At 46.3% G+C, this 22,654-nt stretch overlaps 1 protein-coding gene across 1 annotated transcript in view; it reads right to left on the reverse strand.

Annotated features, from left to right (window-relative positions):
- Positions 1 to 1,063: 1,063 nt before the first annotated feature.
- Positions 1,064 to 22,654, reverse strand: part of npas1 (neuronal PAS domain protein 1) — a 40,414-nt gene continuing 18,823 nt past the window's right edge. The window contains 11 exon segments of the mRNA XM_046294813.1: positions 1,064 to 2,923; positions 2,925 to 3,236; positions 3,239 to 3,891; positions 4,301 to 4,413; positions 5,347 to 5,494; positions 5,837 to 5,943; positions 6,162 to 6,358; positions 6,922 to 7,034; positions 7,146 to 7,320; positions 10,282 to 10,371; positions 12,041 to 12,108. Coding sequence (XP_046150769.1) covers positions 2,897 to 2,923; positions 2,925 to 3,236; positions 3,239 to 3,891; positions 4,301 to 4,413; positions 5,347 to 5,494; positions 5,837 to 5,943; positions 6,162 to 6,358; positions 6,922 to 7,034; positions 7,146 to 7,320; positions 10,282 to 10,371; positions 12,041 to 12,108 — 2,003 coding nt within the window. The 3' untranslated portion in view covers positions 1,064 to 2,896.

A 22,654-nucleotide genomic window follows, 5' to 3' on the forward strand; every position in this document is an offset into this window, starting at 1 on the left:
GTGGTTGGAACCAAAAATCTCAAATTTGGACCCATGAGACCAAAGGACAGATTTCCACCGATCTAATGTCCATTGCTCGTATTTCTTCCCAAGCAAGTCTCTTCTTATTATTGGTGTCCTTTAGTAGTTGTTTCTTTGCAGCAATTCGATCATGAAGAGGAAGTCTCCTCTGAACAGTTGTGATGTGTCTGTTACTTGAACTCTGTGAAGCATTTATTTGGGCTGCAATTTATGAGGCTGGTAACTCCAATTAACTTATCCTCTACAGCAAAGGTAACTCTGGGTCATCCTTTCCTGTGGCGGTCCTCATGAGAGCCAGTTTCATCATAGTGCTTGATGGTTTTTGCGACTGCACTTGAAGAAACTTTCAAAGTTCTTTATGTCTTAAAGTAATGATGGACTGTTGTTTCTCTTTGCTTATTTGATCTGTTCTTGCCATAATATGACTTGGTCTTTTACCAAATAGGGATATCTTCTGTATACCCACCTTACCTTGTCACAACACAACTGATTGGCTCAAACGCATTAAGAAGGAAAGAAGGTCCACAAATGAACCTTTACCAAGGCACACCTGTTAATTGAAATGCATTCTAGGTAACCACCTCATGAAGCTGGTTGAGAGAATGCCAAGAGTCTGCAAAGCTGTCATCAAGGCAAAGGGTGGCAACTTTGAAGAATCTCAAATATAAAATATACTTTCATTTGTTTAACACCTTTTTGGTTACTATGTGATTCCACATGTGTTATTTCATAGTTTTGATGTCTTCACTATTAGTCTACAATGTAGAATAAAGAAAAAACCCTTGAATGAGTAGGAGTGTCCAAACTTTTGACTGGAACTGTACATACTCAGCCATCACCATGTGACATCTCGAGACGGAGTTGAGACGACTTGAGACACTTAGGAGACCTTTCAAGACATCTTAAGATACATTTTGAAGGCATGTTTTCGAGCCAGGCAGTACCTCGGCCCACTCGTATCGACAGCCAGGCAGCACCTCGGCCCACTCGTATCGACAGCCAGGCAGTACCTCGGCCCACTCGTATCGACAGCCAGGCAGTACCTCGGCCCACTCGTATCGACAGCCAGGCAGTACCTCGGCCCACTCGTATCGACAGCCAGGCAGTACCTCGGCCCACTCGTATCGACAGCCAGGCAGACACCGGAACAAGGATATCAGAAATGTTTCTTGTGCTCCTCTAATGAAATATTTGATTATCGTCATCAGTATGATAGTTTTTATACATTGGTTCATTTTAATTGGAAGATCAGAAGTGGATGGTATATTCACAGATATTTGAACAGAAACAGGTTAGAGTCACAGTAATGCTTCAGGTTTTTATCTGGTCTTATTGAGGTAGAGCCACCCCCTGTATGCCAGATACGGTCTTGTCCAGCCGACATCCAACCCAGTCCATCAGCAACACTTCATTTTTTGACCAGGATAGCGATTTACGATCGGGGCATTTTAATCTCTCTTTAATATCAGTTTGGGATGTCTTTCTTTTATGACCTCACAATATTTTGTATGGAAAATCTGGTGATGAGTATAAAAAATTAATATATTTGATATGATTTAATATATGAATATTTGACCCCTGTTTTCCAACCCACCTCTAACGACCTAATATGGATGTTCCACTTTGAGAACAAAAAGTTGATTCTTTTTTTATTGACCACCAACTGCACTAAATCCACACGGTCATATTTGAACGACCACACGTTTAATGACCATGTATTAAAGTCCCGTGGTCTTCCTTTAAATTACCCTACATTTTGTGGGCCGTTTGTGGTCATTCATCTTGACCACTCTTGTATTTAATCCTTAATACACACAAGGAAATTCAAAGATGAAGTGCTATGTGTTCACAACAAGTGTCAGTAAGTGCTCGGGACAAATATTGAGAGGAAAAATAAGATCCACCCCCACCCCACCCCTCCCTAAACCCTTTATTTCTAATACATTTGTTGAGGGTTTCTGAATTAAACTGTGGCATTTCCCAAAAGTATGTCCTCTAGCAAGACAATCGTTTTTACACCTCTCCCACTTCACCCTATGACAACAGCATGACAATATAATAGAACTATGGCTTTCATCTCATACACAGCACAGCCCAGCGTCTTTAACACCACTTCATTCTGTAGGACCATTTTTCCAGTTTTTACAAGAATGAAAACATTACAAAGTGACCAGCCAGTAGAGGTATTGTACGTTCCCCCTCCCATACCTTTCTTCCCCAGACAGAACAGTCTCAGAGTGGAATGGAATGTCATCTGGGACTCTCTCACTCCTCTGTGCTTTCAGTGTTACAAACCCTCTTCAGCGGGGTTCCCTTTATGGAAGGAAGGAGTACCCGAGATGTGTTCGAATATTATTTTGGGCGTCCGTGAGATCGGCTCAGACCTCGATATTTCCACTATTGTGTCAGAGTATAGTTTCTAACTCTGTTTAAGAGACGATTCAGTATTTCACACAAACAAGTGAAAAAAATGTCATCCATTTTCCCCCCTTTTTCTTCTTTCTCCTTCAGTCACACAGAAGTCAGTCTGACAGACTCAGGAGCAGTTGTTATAATACTGAGGAAGGAGTAGTGAAGGTATGTCATGGCCCTGTCTCTATGTACAATATGGCTTTAGACATGGAACACTGCACAGTCATTTAACAGCAGCGAAGAGAGGATGTGGTAGAGCAGAGAGGGGGACAAAGCTTGGACAGCTAGTGGGGCAAAGTCAAGTGTCAAAGTTCACTTTGAGTGTCACCTATCCTGTCACCTGCGTCGGACACCGTCTGACTCCCCAACGGAAGCAGTGCAAATGGTCCTTTCTTCAGTTTCCCAACCCCATATGTCCCAGTGTCCTGCCGCCCATGTCTCTCTCTCTAGCCCCTCCTCTCTTTCAGTCCTCCTCGGAGCCTGCGGCCCCCCCTCAGTCCGTTCATACAGAAGGGGTTGAAGGGATTGTCCGAGACGGAGAACCCACTGAAGGAGGGCAGGCCGGCCAGCCTCTGGAGGTGGGGGAAGAAGGCTGGGGGGCCCTTGTGGTGGTCGGCGCGCAGCCCCTCAGCACCGGGGTGGGAGGGGGGAAGCTCTGGGGGCGCATAGCGGATGGTACTGGGGGCGTACAGGCTCTGTGGCCCCTGGGGGCCGAGGGTCAGGGGGTGGAACAGCACCCGTCCTGCAGCACCCCCCGCTGCCAGTCTCTGCAACAGCTCAAAGTCCGGCCCGCCCCCCCCCTGCCTCCAGACAACATTCCCCGCTCCTCACAGGGTAGAGGGGAGGAGCCGGACATGGGAGGAGACATGGCGGGGGAGGGCGGGGTGAAAATACCTTTGGGTGGGGCTTCACTGCTGGAGGAGGAGTCCGGGATAGGGGTCGGGGGACTGTCGCCGTTCAGGCTGCCGCAAGGTGTGTGTGTGTGCGAGGGTGGGGGTTGTGTGTGTGAGGAGGTGTGTGTGTGTGTCCAGCGACCCCCTGCAGCCAGTGCCTCATGTTCAGTCTTGATGTTGTGGGGACCAGAGAGAGGCGAGGACACTACACTCTTCAGGTGCTGGATTACCGCACGACCGTTGTGCACGCCGCCGCCCCTCACTGGGGTCTCCCCACCTCGTTTCGAAGGCCCCTCCTCTCGTTTGACCCTCGCGCTGTCTCCCCCCTGCTCCCACGCTCTCTCCTCTCCCTCGCTCTCACTGCCCAGGTCTGAGGCGGCGGACACACTCCCCTCTCTCTGGCGGAACTCTTCCAGGCGACGCCGTGTTTCTGGGGGAGCGCCTTCAGAGTCAGACCGCAGCGGACGCTTCCTCCTGTCCCCTGATTGGACTCCGGGATTATAGATCTCTCTCAGTTTAGAGTCAGGGTCACCTTTACACACAGAGCTTTTCATTGGCTGTGGACCTGGAGACAGGGAAAAGAGTTAGATATGTTTTTCATGAGGAAAAATGTGGATGTGTCATTACATTTGACGTTTTAGTCATTTAGCATACGCTCTTGTCCAGAGCAATTAGAGTTAAGTGCCTTCCTCAAAGGGCACATCGACAAATTGTTTACCTAGTGGTCTCGGGGATTCGAACGGGCAACCTTTTGATTACTGGCCCATTGCTATTATCCACTAGTCTACCTACAATCCCATCAATTATGTTTGTGTGAATGATTCAATGTGTACCATAAATGTGTGTGTGTGTGTGTGTGTGTGTGTGTGTGTGTGTGTGTGTGTGTGTGTGTGTGTGTGTGTGTGTGTGTGTGTGTGTGTGTGTGTGTGTGTGTGTGTGTGTGTGTGTGTGTGTGTGTGTGTGTGGTTCCCTACCCCGGGCTTGTGGCGTGAGTTCCGAAGGGGAGGAGCTGGCTTTCAGACGCTCCGCCCTCAGACTCTCTGGGAGCTGCAGCAGATCCAGGGGAGTGTCTGGGAGCTCTGTTCGACTGAGAGAGAGAGAAAGGGAGAGACGGTAAGTAAAAGACAATGGCCCCTTTTACAGCTCTTAGTGTTGCAGCAAACCACTGTTTTTGTCCCCTGATTTAGCAAGATGGATGGAGTACATTACAGAGATGGTCTTAGATTAAATTGTGTATTTTGTTTTGTCTCCCATCAACTTCCTTCCAGCCATTACCCTCATCTATCAACAACAACCAGCCTCTTCTCCATGAATACCCCTCATCAGCTACCCCAACCCACGATGCTGTATCCTACAACCCCCCCCACCCCAATTGTACACACACACACCCCTGCTCTCCCATAGCCAGCCTCGCTCCACTCAGGAGCCCAGCCGTAAAGAACAGAGCCCAGACAGGATCAGGGGGGGGGGGGGGCTGCTGCTGGAGAAGTTAATGAGCTCTTGTAATTACAGCACTAATTAACTAAAACACCATTCAGACCCAACATTCTGACATCCATTTGTTGTAATTATAAAGCGCTGCTCCAATTAGTATTGTAATTCAGCCTGTTCCCCCTTGTTTTTGTCCGACTCCTCTCTTGCTCTGTGCATGTGTGTCTGTTTGTCTTGGAGTGTGTATGTGTGTCTGTTTGTCTTGGAGTGTGTATGTGTGTCTGTTTGTCTTGGAGTGTGTATGTGTGTCTGTTTGTCTTGGAGTGTGTATGTGTGTTTAGGAGCTGGGGGGTTGTGGGTCCTGAGACAGAGACAGAGACAAAGGAAAATATAGAATTTCCTTGAATCCATGTGTGAATACTTGTATCATACCGGTGTTGTAAATTAACATTCTGTAATCAAATGTATATACGGTCATTACAGTTTAGTATATAAAAATGACAGTAGACTGAAGGAGTAGGATGCCTTGTCTAGGAGCGTAATGTGTTGTGCACCATGTTCGACCTGCTACCGTGGCAACGGGGCTGACCTGATGATGTAGTTGACCCAGATGACGTTGCGTTCGTGGGGGGCTTTGTGGTTGATGGAGACGGTGGCACAGGACTGGACCCACAGATAACCTCCTCTCCTCTGGAGCCAACGGTAGTACCCGGTCACCACCTGACCCTTCCTCAACACTGGGGGGGAGAGAGAGAGAGAGAGACAGACAGACAGACAGACAGACAGACAGACAGACAGACAGACAGACAGAGTAAAGAGTGGGTTGCATAGCACTACAGGACTTTAGCAGCAGAGGGCACTGATTGCAAAATATGAACTTAGTCAAAAATGTTAGCAGTTCAAAAGGCACACACACACACACACACACACACACACACACACACACACACACACACACACACACACACACACACACACACACACACACACACACACACACACACACACACACACACACACACACACACACACACACACACACACACACACACACACACACACGGCGGGCAGTGACTCACAGTCCTCATGGCTCTGTCTGATGTTATCCAGGTCTTCCACGTGGATGAAGTGGTAGCAGGTGTGTCCCACCACCTCTGCCGGGCTCAGGTCCATGTACTCTGAGATCCTACAGGGAACAACGATGGTATTATCCACGTGATGTAAACACACAGATGCACATACACAGGCAAACAAACGCATACCATCTTAACTGAATCAAATACACCCACATACATCTTGACAATACTACCATATGTGCCCCCCCGTGCAGACATCTGTCCCTGTGTGTCGTCGTGTTGCTGTGTCGTTGTGTTGCTGTGTCGTTGTGTGTCACTGTAGTTGTACCTGTTCTCGCAGTAGGTGACCTGCAGGTCCATGTTGACCCGGAAGACAAACATTTGGCTTTCCATGCGCACCTCGTTCAGCGTGGAGGGAGGGAGCGTGTGCGCAAGGGCCACCAAGCCCATTGGCCGACGCACTGAGCGGGCGGAGCCTGGCACCATGGCAGGGCGACAGCGGATTCGCCCGGTCACATGGATCACCTGACAGCAATAGAATAGAGTTTACAACAACCTGCATGGTTGTATATGTACAGTGTCTCTACTAAATGAATTGTGAGATGTACATTACTAGAGTTGCAAAATTCTTGTAACTTTTCAAAAATTCTCTGATTATCCAAAAATAAACAGGAAATCTGGGAATCCTTCAACCAGCATTTCTGTAAAACCAGGGAATTTGGGGAAAGTTGCTGGAATTTTGTTACCCTATACATTACACACAGACTTCATGATTTCTAGAAATGGAGAGTTGGATATCTCTATACATTACACACAGTCTTCATGATTTCTAGGAATGGAGAGTTGGATATCTCTGTACATTACACACAGTCTTCATGATTTCTAGGAATAGAGAGTTGGATATCTCTATACATTACACACAGTCTTCATGATTTCTAGGAATGGAGAGTTGGATATCTCTGTACATTACACACAGTCTTCATGATTTCTAGGAATAGAGAGTTGGATATCTCTATACATTACACACAGTCTTCATGATTTCTAGGAATGGAGAGTTTGATATCTCTATATATGTCTCTTACTCTGACCTTGTAGCCCGAGGACTTGACGTGGAGGCCTCTCTTGGTGAGGGTGGACTTCATACGGATGAAGAAGCCTCGGTCAGGCGGTTCGTTCCCTGGAGAGAGAGGGCTTGAGGGGGCTATGGAGCGAGACGGGGTGGGGGGGGGGGGGGGGGGGGCAGAGTTAACTCAGGAACAGTCACATTTGGACCATATCTGTCCAGGCCTACAGACGTGTACGTGAGACGTACCAGGCTCGGGGGTTCCGGCCAGTGAGGATGTGGAGGCAGAGCTGGAAGCGCTCTCGGGGGCCACGTGGCAGCCAGCCTCGGCCCTCAGGTGGGGCCTGATGCCCAGACGCTCTGCCATCTCCACATGGTCCGCTGGGTGGATGTAGTCAAACACACTGCTGCCCATCAACTCCACCTAAACACAATCAAATGTAGCGGTGAAGCAGGTTGCAGCGGAGACGTCGCTCACGCATTTGTCACACACACACCCCTGTCTGGGGGCCAGACACAGATTACAGTAATACACCCATGACATCGGAAGGATCCAAATCTATTTGGTGATTAAAGTAAGCGAAGAGAGACCAGGGATACAGCATCTTTTGAAGGTCAGATTTGACTATTTGAATCGGTTCATTCATTCCCTATTAATTCATAGGCATGAGCGTATCCAGCCCACTCCCAGAGAGGGATGAAGACCACTAACACCTCCCAGCCATCATCCTCCTGCGTCATAGTGTCCTACTCTAAACATTTAAGGTGGTAATAACAGCATTTAAGGCTCTGGCACGGCATCCATAAAAACACAATGAGAGTGGGTTAGATTCCATTCCATTTGATAAAGCGCCTGCATGCCTGCCTTGCTCCCTGCTTGGCTGCCTGCTTGGCTGCCTGCTCCCTGCTTGGCTGCCTGCTCCCTGCTTGGCTGCCTGCCTGCAGCCTCACACCCTTGTCTGTAGGACAAACCCATCTATTAAGGATTAGATCCATTTAGTGTGGGCTTTATGGGATTTCCAGCAGGCCTTCAAGGACATCACAGCCAGAGAGCTGAGTGAGGGAGCACAGATGAAGTGTGAACAAAGAGACAAAAAGGAAGGCTAGCTCCGCTGCAGTGTAACAAAATAATCAGAGGGGAAGAGGAGGGGAGTAAGTAAGAGGGATCGGCGGAGAGATAAAAGTTTTAAAACAGCCCGGTGTTAATGAGTTGCTAGAGCTAAACGAGACGTAAACGGACCGGAATCCCCTGGCAGAGACAGGAAGTCGGCCCTGGAGTACCCCGGGCTTCCCACAGTCCTTTAACCCTCCCTCAGTAAGGGGTAATACAGACATCTGTGGTACTTTACCTGTCAGTCTACAGTCACAGGGAGGAGAGAGAGAGAAAACTATTGAGGAAAAGAGGCAGCTGAAAAATAGAGGAAGAGAGAGAGAGAGTAGAGTGAAAGGAGAGCGAGGGAGACAGAGAAAGACACAGGTATCGTGTGTGAGGTGGGGGGGTGAGATAGAAGGAGACCTGATATAAATAATAGCAGGGTGCTTTAATATGTATGAGGCATCCGGGCAGTCGTCCACAACACACTCTCAGCCCGCTGCTGACGGATGGAAGAGGAGAGAGGGAGGGGGAGTGATGGGGGCTGCATACTAACCAGTCCAGGATCAATTCCCCCATCCTCCATCCTGCCATGTAGGAGGTGAGGGGGGTTGAGAAGTAGGACCTGGGGTCCTGGGTTCAGAGCTGGCCTCTCCCCGGCCAGGAGAACCGGGGTGAGGGACATGATCACCTCCAGGTAGCAGGGGAGCGGACGGTGGGCTGTGCCCTTGGTCAAGGTGCCTGACCTGGGCTAAGCCTGTCTAAGAAACCCCACTGTCTGGAGAGGGGGCCCGTGGGTAAGCCGGGGCAGAGGGGTTAGGCTGGGGGGACAGGACAGGGCGGTCCACAGGGGGATCCATGTCCTCCAACAACAACCACCAGATACATTTCCATTCTCACTTGTTTTTCTTCTCTCTCGCTCTGTCTCTCCTCCCTGAGAGACAGGGATTTGTTCTATTAAAGTGTGCATGGCCTTTCTCCCACCTACGTCCCTCTCTCCTTTTGTCTTTCAGTCCTTCTCTCTCTCTGTCAGCTTCAAAACGTGGTAGTGTGTGTTTTGGAATTAAGGTAAATCTCGATTGTAATTTCGTTTTTTTAAGGCCGGTGGGTTTAGTTCTGTTTGAGGAGATTTGACTAGTGAGGCCATCTGTTTAATGAATAAGAATGGCCTTTGTTGTTTACCTATTCAGTCCCATGATGCATTTCACTTCAACTGCACATTTAAGCTCTATTTGCATACCAAAATCCCCAGTGCGTTATTTCTTTCTCTCTATCCATTGCCATTTGGCTGTGTAGTCTCCTCACATCTGTTCAGATATATTTCATAATTAGATTTTAAGTTTGTGTTTACCAACAGTTAACAGGAGATATACCGAACTGTGACGCAAACAAACCGGCACACACACACACACACACACACACACACACACACACACACACACACACACACACACACACACACACACACACACACACACACACACACACACACACACACACACACACACACACACACACACACACACACACACACACACCACTACTAGGACAGTCCAAATCCAACTGGGGCGGACTCCCAATCACACCCAAATTCCCCCTTTTAAAATCCACTCAAACACCACCGCTACAGTAATGTCCTCCCTCTTTTCTCTCTCTCATTCTGTATCCTCCATGTTTTTTTCTTCCAAACATATCTTATCACTCCCCTCCTCTCCTCCTCCTCCTCCTCTCTCACTATCTCTATCTGTCTCCCCATCCCCCTTGGTGTTTTTTTCTCCTCCCCACAATCAATGGGGCTTTTAAGATGCCTATCGATTTGCTCCCCTAGACAGGCCCTGTGCGCAGGGGCGACACTTTGATTGCTGGGCCAGTAATTACTGTTATTATTTATGCATCTGGTCGAAATGGCAGGTCTTAACATTCACAGTACAAGGGGCCACAGGCAATCAACAGAGGTGAGCACCTGGAAGGGGGGGGGGGAGAGAGAAGGAGAGAGGGAGAGAGGGGGGAACTAGAGAGACAAGCACAAGAGAACAGTCAGACACACATAAAGGTGGGAACACCCCCAAACACATTACAACATCTGATATGAAAAGAGAGATGATGGGAGTAGCCTGTATGAGTTACTGAGTGTGTGTGTGTGTGTGTGTGTGTGTGTGTGTGTGTGTGTGTGTGTGTGTGTGTGTGTGTGTGTGTGTGTGTGTGTGTGTGTGTGTGTGTGTGTGTGTGTGTGTGTGTGTGTGTGTGTGTGTGTGTGTGTGTGTGTGTGTGTCTGTGTACAGAAGGCCTTACCTGTGAGAGGCCCAGGTAGATGGAAACAGTCTCTGATATGTAGAGGAATCGTCCCTCCGAGCTTACCACAAACACAAAGCCGTCCAGAGACTGTGGAAGCAACACACACACACACACACACACACACACACACACACACACACACACACACACACACACACACACACACACACACACACACACACACACACACACACACACACACACACACACACACACACACACACACACACACACACACACACACACACACACACACACACACACACACACACACACACACACACACACACACACACACACACACACACACACACGCGCGCGCACAGCCAGACAGACAAATTAGAGCAATTAGTGTGTATTGAGCAAATTACAATGAGCTGCTGCCTGCCGCTGGAGAACCACCAACAACCAGCCCTTTACCGCTCAGTCTCTCCCACCTCCCCCCCATCCCCACCAACAGTCCTGTCTGGCTGGCCCCTCAGGTACACACGACACACTACTGGTAAACACCACCAGCCTGTTCAGAGAGTCAACAAGGCACATTAAACACAGAGCAGGCAGACACCAGCGGGGCTGTTTCAATCAGTGTTAATAACGGTAGGACGCCATGGTGTTTCCTGTTGTGTTGTGTCTGTCTGCTGACCAGAGACACCGGTAGGTAGAGACAGGAGGTAGAGACAGGGAGTGGTGATTATGATGATAAGTGATAAGGTATACAGCCACCCTATTAGGAAGGACTCCTTCACAGAATAATATTTGTTGTAATAACAAGCTTCCACACAACTGAGTAGTGGTGTGCTGGGAAGCTCGGGCCACTTTGCCCCGATGAAAGATTGCTATTTTGGCGGCAGAGCTAAAGTGGCGGTAATTTATGCAACTGACACATTCGGTATGCAAATGCGGTGGCCGGGGGGTGGGGCGCGGCGAGCCCGGCTGAATGGCGGAGAAATAAAGTGCAATTATCAAGCTATTACTGACAGAGGTATGGCAAGAGGAAAGAATCCTAGCGTGTTCTGAAGCGCTAATTTGATTTCCATCAGTGCCGTTCCCCCTCAGAACGTTCGGCGCAGACGGCAGGCTTTTGTCTCGGCATACCTCTCACATTCAGGACATTCTATATACACCCCGCCTCTTTCACTTCTATCTTCTTTCCCTCTCTCACTTTATCGCCCTCTTTCTCGTTTCTGTACTCCACAGATATTTATTGGTGTTTGAAGGTCATTGATAGTTCTACCGCGGGGCGGCGTCGGCTGTTTAAAAAAAACAACATGTTATTTATTTTTTTTAAACGAGTGTTGACTCGCCAGAGTGCAGATGGTGATCACGAGGAGACATCAGAGGGGGTTCATGCGCGTCCGTAAACGCAGGAGGAGACGTGACACAGAGAAGCAGCATCCCACTGTCCGACTGTCACGGGAATAAATATGGCTACCTTATCCCATGAACAATTACAGCACGTTATAACAGTAATCATTTTTGCGTGGTTGAATATTTGATTATTGATGGAAAAACATTGAAATAGATTAAACATGGCAACAAACAAATGTTCAGAGAATGTGCCTCTTGAATAACCTGGCTAAACGTGTGCTATTCTCAACGACTGTTTGTTCTCAACGACACGGGAATAAAGGTTAATATAATAAATCCACTTGAGATGAAACACAGTGATTTTAAGAGGAGCCTGTGTGTGTGTGTGTGTGTCTGCGTGTGTGTGGGTGTGTGTGTGTGTCCGCGTCCGTGTGTGTGTGATGTTTACCTGTAACAGGTGTGCTCCCAGGTGCTGTTCAAACATGTCAGTAGCCAGAGAGTGGGAGGAGCGTCGCACTGCAGGGACACAGATCACCACACAACAGATCAACACACAACAGATCGACACCCAACAGATCGACACCCAACAGATCGACACCCAACAGATCGACACCCAACAGATCGACACACAACAGATCGACACACAACAGATCGACACACAACAGATCGACACCCAACAGATCGACACCCAACAGATCACCACACAACAGATCGACACCCAACAGATCGACACCCAACAGATCACCACACAACAGATCGACACCCAACAGATCACCACACAACAGATCAACACCCAACAGATCAACACCCAACAGATCGACACCCAACAGATCGACACCCAACAGATCACCACACAACAGATCACCACACAACAGATCAACACCCAACAGATCACCACACAACAGATCGACACCCAACAGATCGACACACAACAGATCGACACACAACAGATACCACACAACAGATCACCACACAACAGATCAACACCCAACAGATCACCACACAACAGATCGACACCCAACAGATCGACACACAACAGATCGACACACAACAGATCGACACCCAACAGATCGACACCCAACAGATCACCACACAACAGATCGACACCCAACAGATCGACACCCAACAGATTCGACACACAACAGATCACCACACAACAGATCGACACCCAACAGATCACCACACAACAGATCGACACCCAACAGATCGACACCCAACAGATCGACACCCAACAGATCGACACTCAACAGATCGACACTCAACAGATCGACACCCAACAGATCGACACTCAACAGATCACCACACAACAGAACAACACCCAACAGATCGACACCCAACAGATCGACACCCAACAGATCGACACCCAACAGATCGACACCCAACAGATCACCACACAACAGATCACCACACAACAGATCAACACACAACAGATCAACACCCAACAGATCACCACACAACAGATCGACACCCAACAGATCGACACCCAACAGATCGACACCCAACAGATCGACACTCAACAGATCACCACACAACAGATCAACACCCAACAGATCAACACCCAACAGATCACCACCCAACAGATCATCACCCAACAGATCAACACCCAACAGATCACCACACAACAGATCGACACCCAACAGATCGACACCCAACAGATCAACACCCAACAGATCACCACACAACAGATCACCACCCAACAGATCACCACGCAACAGATCACCACGCAACAGATCAACACCCAACAGATCAACACCCAACAGATCACCACACAACAGATCACCACACAACAGATCAACACACAACAGATCAACACCCAACAGATCAACACCCAAAAGATCAACACAGATCAGAGACAGGAGGCAGCTCATTACTTTTAACAGACACTTCATTGTTAGCCTGCAACTTGAAGTTATACTTTCAATCTTTTTTTGGAATAGTAGTGTAGTTGATTTAGCTCGTCCTTGGGAAATGGCTGTGTTTCTAACACACACACGCACATGTGCACACACACAGGCAATCCTTGCACACGCTCACACACACGCACGCTCCACACAGCCTCACCACTCCTTATGCACCCCAAACACAAGCTATCACAGAAGCATTGCCATCAAAGTAGAGCTGTTTACATAGGTAATTACAACTGACAGGAAGAGAGAAATAGAACAAAACGAGACGGAGAGAGAAACCGAGATAGACAGAGACAGAGAGGGAGAAAGATGGATGGAGATTATGTGTGTGTGTGTGTGTGTGTGTGTGTGTGTGTGTGTGTGTGTGTGTGTGTGTGTGTGTGTGTGTGTGTGTGTGTGTGTGTGTGTGTGTGTGTGTGTGTGTGTGTGTGTGTGTGTGTGTGTGTGTGTGTGTGTGTGTGTGTGTGTGTGTGTCACTGTGCAAGAGAGGGAGAGCGAGAGAGAGAAAGAGAGGAGAGAGATGGGGGAAGAATCCACAAATCAAGTTTTTACAGTTTTATTTCATAAAGAGAGTGTGTGTGTGTGTGTGTGTGTGTGTGTGTGTGTGTGTGTGTGTGTGTGTGTGTGTGTGTGTGTGTGTGTGTGTGTGTGTGTGTGTGTGTGTGTGTGTGTGTGTGTGTGTGTGTGTGTGTGTGTGTGCACATATGTGGCTCTACCAGGTTTGTTTTTGAACACTGTGCTCTGAGCAGGCAGCGGCAGTGTTTGTGTTAATGTGTGTGTGCATGCGTGCGAGTGCGTGAGTGTGTGTAGGGATCACCAGACGTCCATGTGTCGTTGCAAGGCTTTGGGAAATCAATACACGTTATGACAGCAAAATTAAAGTGCTGTTCTGGGTTACAACTGAACACGGAGGTGAGGGGGTTGGGGGGCACACATCCATCCCCCATCCGTCTCTTTGTCGTGTCCCTGCCATCGGTCAGCCAACAGAACAGAAGGCATTCCAGTAGACTTGTACACACATACAAATCGCCCACCACACACACACACACACACACACACACACACACACACACACACACACACACACACACACACACACACACACACACACACACACACACACACACACACACACACACACACACACACACACACACTCATAAATACACAGTTGCAGGACAAAGCCACAGTGCCATTGTGAGATTGGGGTCCCCTTGTGTGAAAGCGTAGGAATATCAATGAGGCTGGTCCATTCAGGTTGAAAGGGGGTCTGGGGCTGGGGACCTTACAGCCACAACTCAGAAGCTAACCCAGAGGGGGAGGGGACCCTGTCGCTCTGCCTGCCTGCCTGGACCCTAGTGGGGCTACGGGGAGAGGGCTGGCCCACTGGGGGTCTGGTACCAACCCCCATCATCATAACACACAGCATCGCACCCCCCCCCCGTGGGTCCCTGGAGATGCTGCTGGTGATCAGTGGCGGTGAATACTGTCAGGGGGCCTGAGGAAATGGTGGGTGTGACATGAGGCCAGTGGGGCTGACGGATGAGTCTACACACAGATCCATTTACTACAGTCACTCCACCCGCCTGCCTGCCATGCCTGGGGTCACACAATTGGGTGGCCATGAAACCAAAACAGCCTCAACAGGTTGTGTGTGTGTGTGTGTGTGTGTGTGTGTGTGTGTGTGTGTGTGTGTGTGTGTGTGTGTGTGTGTGTGTGTGTGTGTGTGTGTGTGTGTGTGTGTGTGTGTGTGTGTGTGTGTGTGTGTGTCATAGGAGAGCTCTTGGGGTACTTTCTATCACATTGACTTTTCATTAGCTTGGCTAGATTTGCTCTCCGTGGTTTCATTTCATTTGAGGAATGGGATGAAGCGTCCACATTAATTTCAGTGTGACTCGCAGGTCAATGTCGCAGGTCAATGTCGCAGGTCAATGTTGGGGTCTTCCTGATGTTCTGCACTGATAGAAGAGAGGCATTTAATTGCTTGATTTTTATGCGTCTGTTCGATACATAATTTAGTCCAAGTTCACCCATTCATCCCCACCTCTCTCTTTTTTTGAATTTGTCATTTCCCACCCCCTAGCTGTCGACCTTTTAAACAAGTTATGAAGTTACCACGGGGACCAAATACAGTCAAGTCCAAAATGATTGACACCCTTGAAAAAGATAAGCAAAAAAACTAGTAAACAAAAAATACAAATACTGAGCTATATTGTATGTATGCAAAACATTTGTTGACTATTATAGTATTTTATACCATTACAATTGCTCAGATAAATAGTTTAGTTTGAAGTCATATTTTGATTTTTCTCAAAAACATATGGGTCTACATGAGTGGCAACCTGCTTTCTAATACCGTTCAACACCTCACCATGCGAGGATAACGAACAAAGTATGAGCTTGGATAACGTATAGCAGCTTAGTGGTTAGAGCGTTGGGCCAGTAACAGAAAGGTTGCTGGTTCGAATCCCCGAGCTGACAAGGTGAAAGTCTGTTGTTCTGCCCCTGAACAAAGCAGTTAACCCACTGTTCACCAGTAGGCCGTCATTGTAAATAAGAATTTGTTCTTAACTGACTTGCCTCATTAAATAGTGTCTTCAGAAAGTATTCACACCCCTTGACTTTTTCCAGAATTTGTTGTGTTTCAGCCTGAATTCAAAATGGATTAAAATGAGATTTTGTGTCACACAATAACCCATTATGTCAAAGTAGAATTATGTTTGGATTGGCTAGCCTAAATAAGTAAAGTAGTAAAAATGTAAGTTGCATACAAAGGATACAGGCGTCCTTCCTAAGTTGCAGGAGAGGAAGGAAACCGCTCGGGGATTTCACCATGAGGCCAATGGTGACTTTAAAACAGTTAGAGTTTAATGGCTGTGATAGGAGAACACTGAGGATGGATCAACCACATTGTATTTACTCCACAATTACTAACCTAATTGGCATAGTAAAAAAAGTAAGCGTGTACAGAATAGAAATATTCCTGAACATGCATCTTGTTTGCAATAAGGCACTAAAGTAAAACTGCCAAAATTGTGGCAGAGAAATTAACTTTATGTCTTGAATACAAAGCGTTATATTTGGAGCAAATCCAACACAACACATCACTGAGTACAACTCTTCATATTTTCAAGCATGGTGGTGGCTGCATCATGTTATGGGTATGCTGGTCATTGGCAAGTACTAGGGAGTTTTTTAGGATAAAAATTAACAGAATAGAGCTAAGCACAGGCAAAATCCTAGAGGAAAACGTCATTGTCTGCTTTACAACAGACAATGGGAGACATATTCACCTTTCAGCAAGACAATAATCCAAAACACGGGGCCAAATATATTGTACACTGGAGTTGCTTACCAAGACGTCATGAAATGTTCCTGAGTGGCCTAGTTACAGCTTAAATCGTCTTGAAGGTCTATGGCAAGACTTGAAAATGGCTGTCTAGTAATGATCAACAACCAACTTGAAGAAATTTGAAAAGATTGATGTGCAAATATTGTCCAATCCAGGTGTCTAAAGCTCTTAAAGACTTAACCAGAAAGAGTCACCGCTGTAATCACTGACAAAGGTGATTCTAACATGCACTGACTCAGGGGTGTGAATACTTACAGTACATTCAGAACGTATTCAGAACCCTAGACTTTTTACTACACAGCCTTATTCTAAAATGGATTACATTTTCTTTATCAATCTACACACAATGCCCCATAATGACAAAGCGGAAACAGGTTTTTAGAAATGTTTGCAAATGTATACATAAACAAAAAACTGAAATACCTCATTTACATAAGTATTCAGACCCTTTGCTATGAAATTATAAATTGAGCTCAGGTGCATCCTGTTTCCATTGATCATCCTTGAGATGTTTCTACAACTTGATTGGAGTCCACCTGTGGTAAATTCAATTGATTGGACATGATTTGGAAAGGCACACACCTGTCTATATAAGGTCCCACAGTTGACAGTGCATGTCAGAGCAAAAACCAAGCCGCGAGGTTGAAGGAATTGTCCGTAGAGCTCCGAGACAGGATTGTGTCGAGGCACAGATCTGGAGAAGAGTACCAAAACATTTCTGCAGCATTTCAGGTACCCAAAGAACACAGTGCTTTCATCATTCTTAGATGGAAAAGTTTGGAACCACCAAGACTCTTCCTAGAGCTGGCTGCCCGGTCTGAGCAAACTGAGCAATCGGGGGAGAATGGTGTTGGTCAGGGAGGTGATCAAGAACCCGATGGTCACTCTGACAGAGCTCCGGAGTTCCTCTGCGGGGATGGGAGAAACTTCCAGAAAGACAAAAATTCTGCAGCACTCCAGCAATCAAGCTTTTATGGTAGAGTGGCCAGACAGAAGCCACTCCTCAGTAAAAGGCACATGACAGCCCGCTTGGAGTTTACCAAAGAGGCACCTAAAGGACAGACCATAAGAAACAAGATTCTCTGGTCTGATAAAACCAAGATTGAACTCTTTGGCCTGAATGCCAAGTGTCACGTCTGGGAGACTAGTCAGGATCAAGGGAAAGATGAATGGAGCAAAGTACAAAGAGACCCTTGATGAAAACCTACTCCAGAACACTCAGGACCTCAGACTGGGTGTGAAGGTTCACCTTCCAACAGGACGATGACTCTAAGCACACAGCCAAGACAATGCAGGAGTGGCTTTCGGGACAAGTCTTTGAATGTCCTTGAGTGGCCCAGCCAAGAGCCCAGACTTCAACTCAAATCAAATAAAAAATAAAATCAAAATCAAATCAAATTGTATTTGTCACATACACATGGTTAGCAGATGTTAATGCGAGTGTAGCGAAATGCTTGTGCTTCTAGTTCCGACAATGCAGTGATAACCAACAAGTAATCTAACTAACAATTCCAAAACTACTGTCTTATACACAGTGTATGGGGATAAGGAACATGTACATAAGGATATATGAATGAGTGATGGTACAGAGTGATGCTCAATCGAACATATGAAAATAGCGCTGCAGCGACGCTCCCCATTCAACCTGACAGAGCTTGAGAGGATCTGCAGAGAAGAATGGGAGAAACTCCCCAAATACAGGTGGGCCAAGCTTGTAGCGTCACACCCAAGAAGACTCGAGGCTGTAATCGCTGCCAAATGTGCTTCAACAAAGTACTAAGTAAAGAGTCTGAATACTGTGATACTGTATTTCCATTTGTTATTTTTAATACATTTCTAAAAAACAGTTTTTGCTTTGTCATCATGGGGTATTGTGTGTAGATTGATGAGGGGAAAAAACTATTTATCCATTTTAGAATAAGGTTGTAAACATAACAAAATATGGAAAAGTCAAGGGGTCTGAATATTTTCCAAATGCACCGTACATAAATGAGAGATTTATGTATTTAATTTTCAACCATTTTGCTAAAGATTCCAAAACCATGTTTCCACTTTGTAATTTTATATTTATTTTATTTATTTCACCTTTATTTAACCAGGTAGGCAAGTTGAGAACAACTTCTCATTTACAACTGCGACCTGGCCAAGATAAAGCAAAGCAGTTCGACACATACAACAACACAGCTACACATGGAGTAAAACAAACATACAGTCAATAATACATTAGAAAAATAAGTATATATACAATGGGACCAAATGAGGTGAGATAAGGGAGGTAAAGGCAAAAAAAAGGCCATGGTGGCGAAGTAAATAGAATATAGCAAGTAAAACACTGGAATGGTAGATTTGCAGTGGAAGAATGTGCAAAGTAGAGATAGAAATAATGGGGTGCAAGGAGCAAAACAAATAAATGAATGAATACAGTAGGGGGAGAGGTAGTTGTTTGGGCTAAATTATAGATGGGCTATGTACAGGTGCAGTAATCTGTGAGCTGCTCTGACAGCTGGTGCTTAAAGCTAGTGAGGGAGATAAGTGTTTCCAGTTTCAGAGATTTTTGTAGTTCGTTCCAGTCATTGGCAGCAGAGAACTGGAAGGAGAGGCGGCCAAAGGAAGAATTGGTTTTGGGGGTGACCAGAGAGATATACCTGCTGGAGCCCGTGCTACAGGTGGGTGCTGCTATGGTGACCAGCGAGCTGAGATAAGGGTTGACTTTACCTAGCAGGGTCTTGTAGATGACCTGGAACTAGTGGGTTTGGCGAAGAGTATGAAGCGAGGGCCAGCCAGCGAGAGCGTACAGGCCGCAGTGCTGGGTAGTATATGGGGCTTTGGTGACTAAACGGATGGCACTGTGATAGACTGCATCCAATTTATTGAGTAGGGTATTGGAGGCTATTTTGTAAATCGCCGAAGTCGAGGATTGGTAGGATGGTCAGTTTTACGAGGGTATGTTTGGCAGCATGAGTGAAGGATGCTTTGTTATGAAATAGGAAGCCGATTCTAGATTTACATTTGGATTGGAGATGTAATGTGAGTCTGGAAGGAGAGTTTACAGTCTAACCAGAAACCTAGGTATTTGTAGTTGTCCACATATTCTAAGTCAGAACCGTCCAGAGTCGTGATGTTGGACGGGCGGGCAGGTGCAGGCAGCGATCGGTTGAAGAGCATGCATTTAGTTTTACTTGTATTTAAGAGCAATTGGAGGCCACGGAAGGAGAGTTGTATGGCATTGAAGCTCATCTGGAGGGTTGTTAACACAGTGTCCAAAGAAGGGCCAGAAGTATACAGAATGGTGTCATCTGCGTAGCGGTGGATCAGAGACTCACCAGCAGCAAGAGCGACATCATTGATGTATACAGAGAAGAGAGTCGGTCCAAGAATTGAACCCTGTGGCACCCCCATAGAAACTGCCAGAGGTCCGGACAACAGGCCCTCCGATTTGACACACTTAACTCTATCAGAGAAGTTGTTGGTGAACCAGGCGAGGCAGTCATTTGAGAAACCAAGGCTATCGAGTCTGCCGATGAGGATGTGGTGATTGACAGAGTCAAAGGCCTTGGCCTGGTCAATGAATACGGCTGCACAGTATTGTTTCTTATCGATGGCGGTTAAAGATATCGCTTAGGACCTTGAGCGTGGCTGAGGTGCACCCATGACCAGCTCTGAAACCAGATTGCATAGCGAAGAAAGGTATGGTGGGTATGTGGTATTGTGTGTCGATGGGTGAGACAAAACATCTACTTAATCCATTTTGAATTCAGGCAGTAACGCAAAAATGGAAATAAGTCAAGAGGTCTGAATACTTTCTGAAGGCACTGTATTATTAGAGATCTTAGAACCTTCCTCCGTACAGAATCTTTCCAGTTGATATTCCTCACCAGGTCTTATGGACGGCCCTCTTCAATTCAAACCACAGATTTTCAATGCAGTTCAAGGCCGGAGACTGAGATGGCCATTGCACATTGTTGAATTTGTAGCCAAATGAACCATTTCTTTGTGGATTTTGATGTGTGTTTGGGGTTGTTGTCTTTGCTGGAATATCCACTAGTGGCCATGTTTCTAAAAGAGGCAACCAGGTTTTTGGCTAAAATGTCCTAGTTCTAGGTGAAGTTCATGATACCATTGTAACCTTAACATGGGTGCCAGGACTAGTGGAAACAAAATAACCCCATAACATCAAAGATACACCGCCATATTTTACAGTAGGTTTGAGGTACACATTTGGGAGGGATCTTAGACAATTCCACTGCTGTGCATTGCCAAAGGACTGTATTTCCATGGGATTTTACCATAGCATCGGTTCAAATTCAAGTGCCAATGCCGTTTAGCAAATTCCAGGGATTTACATTTGTTGGGTGACATGAAAATAGAGCTCTTTGGCCACGCACACCAGTGGAATTGTCTAAGATCCCTCCCAAATGTGTCCTCCAATCTCGTAAAACATTTCATAAAATGTCTCAGTGAAAGTTTTTGAAAACAGGCATGGCAATCATTTTTAGAGAAAAAAATATTTCTCTTTCTCTGAGCAATTGTTTAAAAATACGAGTTTTCCATTTTCTTTCAGCAACTATAGCTTATTGTATTATTTATTTGATAAAGTCTTGTTTTAGCTCATCTTTATCAAGGGTGCCAATCATTTTGGACCTGACTTGTTTTATTTTTCTCTTTTTTACTCAAGTTTACTTATGCTAGTAATCTTTTCATATGTGAAACTCATCACATAGCAACTTGTTTACTGAGCTCCAATTCTGATGGTTATCCAAGAGTGTGCGTGTGTCTGTTACCCCTGTCGGAACAGACAGAGTTTGAGACGACAGACGGGAGAGAAAAAGCGGCCATAATCGCAACGTCCTTCTCCACCGCAATTATCCTCTCACTCTGCAATCCCTCGCTCCCTCGCTCGCTCCCTCCCTCGCTCCCTGTGTCTCTCTCTCTGTCGCTCCTTCTGCGGTCAACCATAATTTGAGTGCAATTAACTTCCCTTAAAAGCCATCGCCACTTTAAACGCTGGGAATTAGGGGAGAGGCAGACATTGTGAAAGTGAAGGAGAGAGACAGAGGAGAGGTGATCAGGAGATCGAAAGACAGAGAGGGGAAAGAGCGAGAGAGATGACAGAGAGAGAGAAAAGAGAGGCAGACTAAAAATCAAGAGACAGCTAGACAGAGAGAGAGAGAGAGAGAGAGAGAGAGAGAGAGAGAGAGAGAGAGAGAGAGAGAGAGAGAGAGAGAGAGAGAGAGAGAGAGTTTTGTGTTGTCTGTCAGTGTAGTCATGAGAAGAACATCTCTACAACATTGTAAAACTGCTAACTACTGAGATGTTCCTGAAGATAGACAAGTTCATATTTCGCATTTCTACAGGGTGGAAGTCATATCTGAAAGAGAGATTCTCTCAAAAGCTCAAATCACCTGTGCATATACAGTAGTCTTGAATAATACATTAAATGAAAGGTTCAGGACTATCGCACTCTACTGTGCGGCCCAACCCACACCACAGACACAATTTGTGAGAAGAAAAAAACATTTTACTTCACTGCTCCTTTCTCTTTCTACCTCTACTTCTTTTCCTCTTCCACCACCTTTCTCCCCCTCACCTCTCCAATTTAACGGCTTTATTGGCATGGAAAACACATGCTAACATTACCGAAGCAAGTGAACTAGATAATAAACAAAGGTGAAATTAACAATACAAATTAACAGTGAACATTACACTCATAAAAGTTCCAAAAGAATTAAAGACATTACAGGGAAAACAAATATACATAAATGTGGGTTGTATTTTCAATGGTGTTTGTTCTTCAATGGTTGCC

Source organism: Oncorhynchus gorbuscha, linkage group LG13 (assembly GCF_021184085.1).
Source record: "Oncorhynchus gorbuscha isolate QuinsamMale2020 ecotype Even-year linkage group LG13, OgorEven_v1.0, whole genome shotgun sequence".
Taxonomy (NCBI): Eukaryota; Metazoa; Chordata; class Actinopteri; order Salmoniformes; family Salmonidae; genus Oncorhynchus; species Oncorhynchus gorbuscha.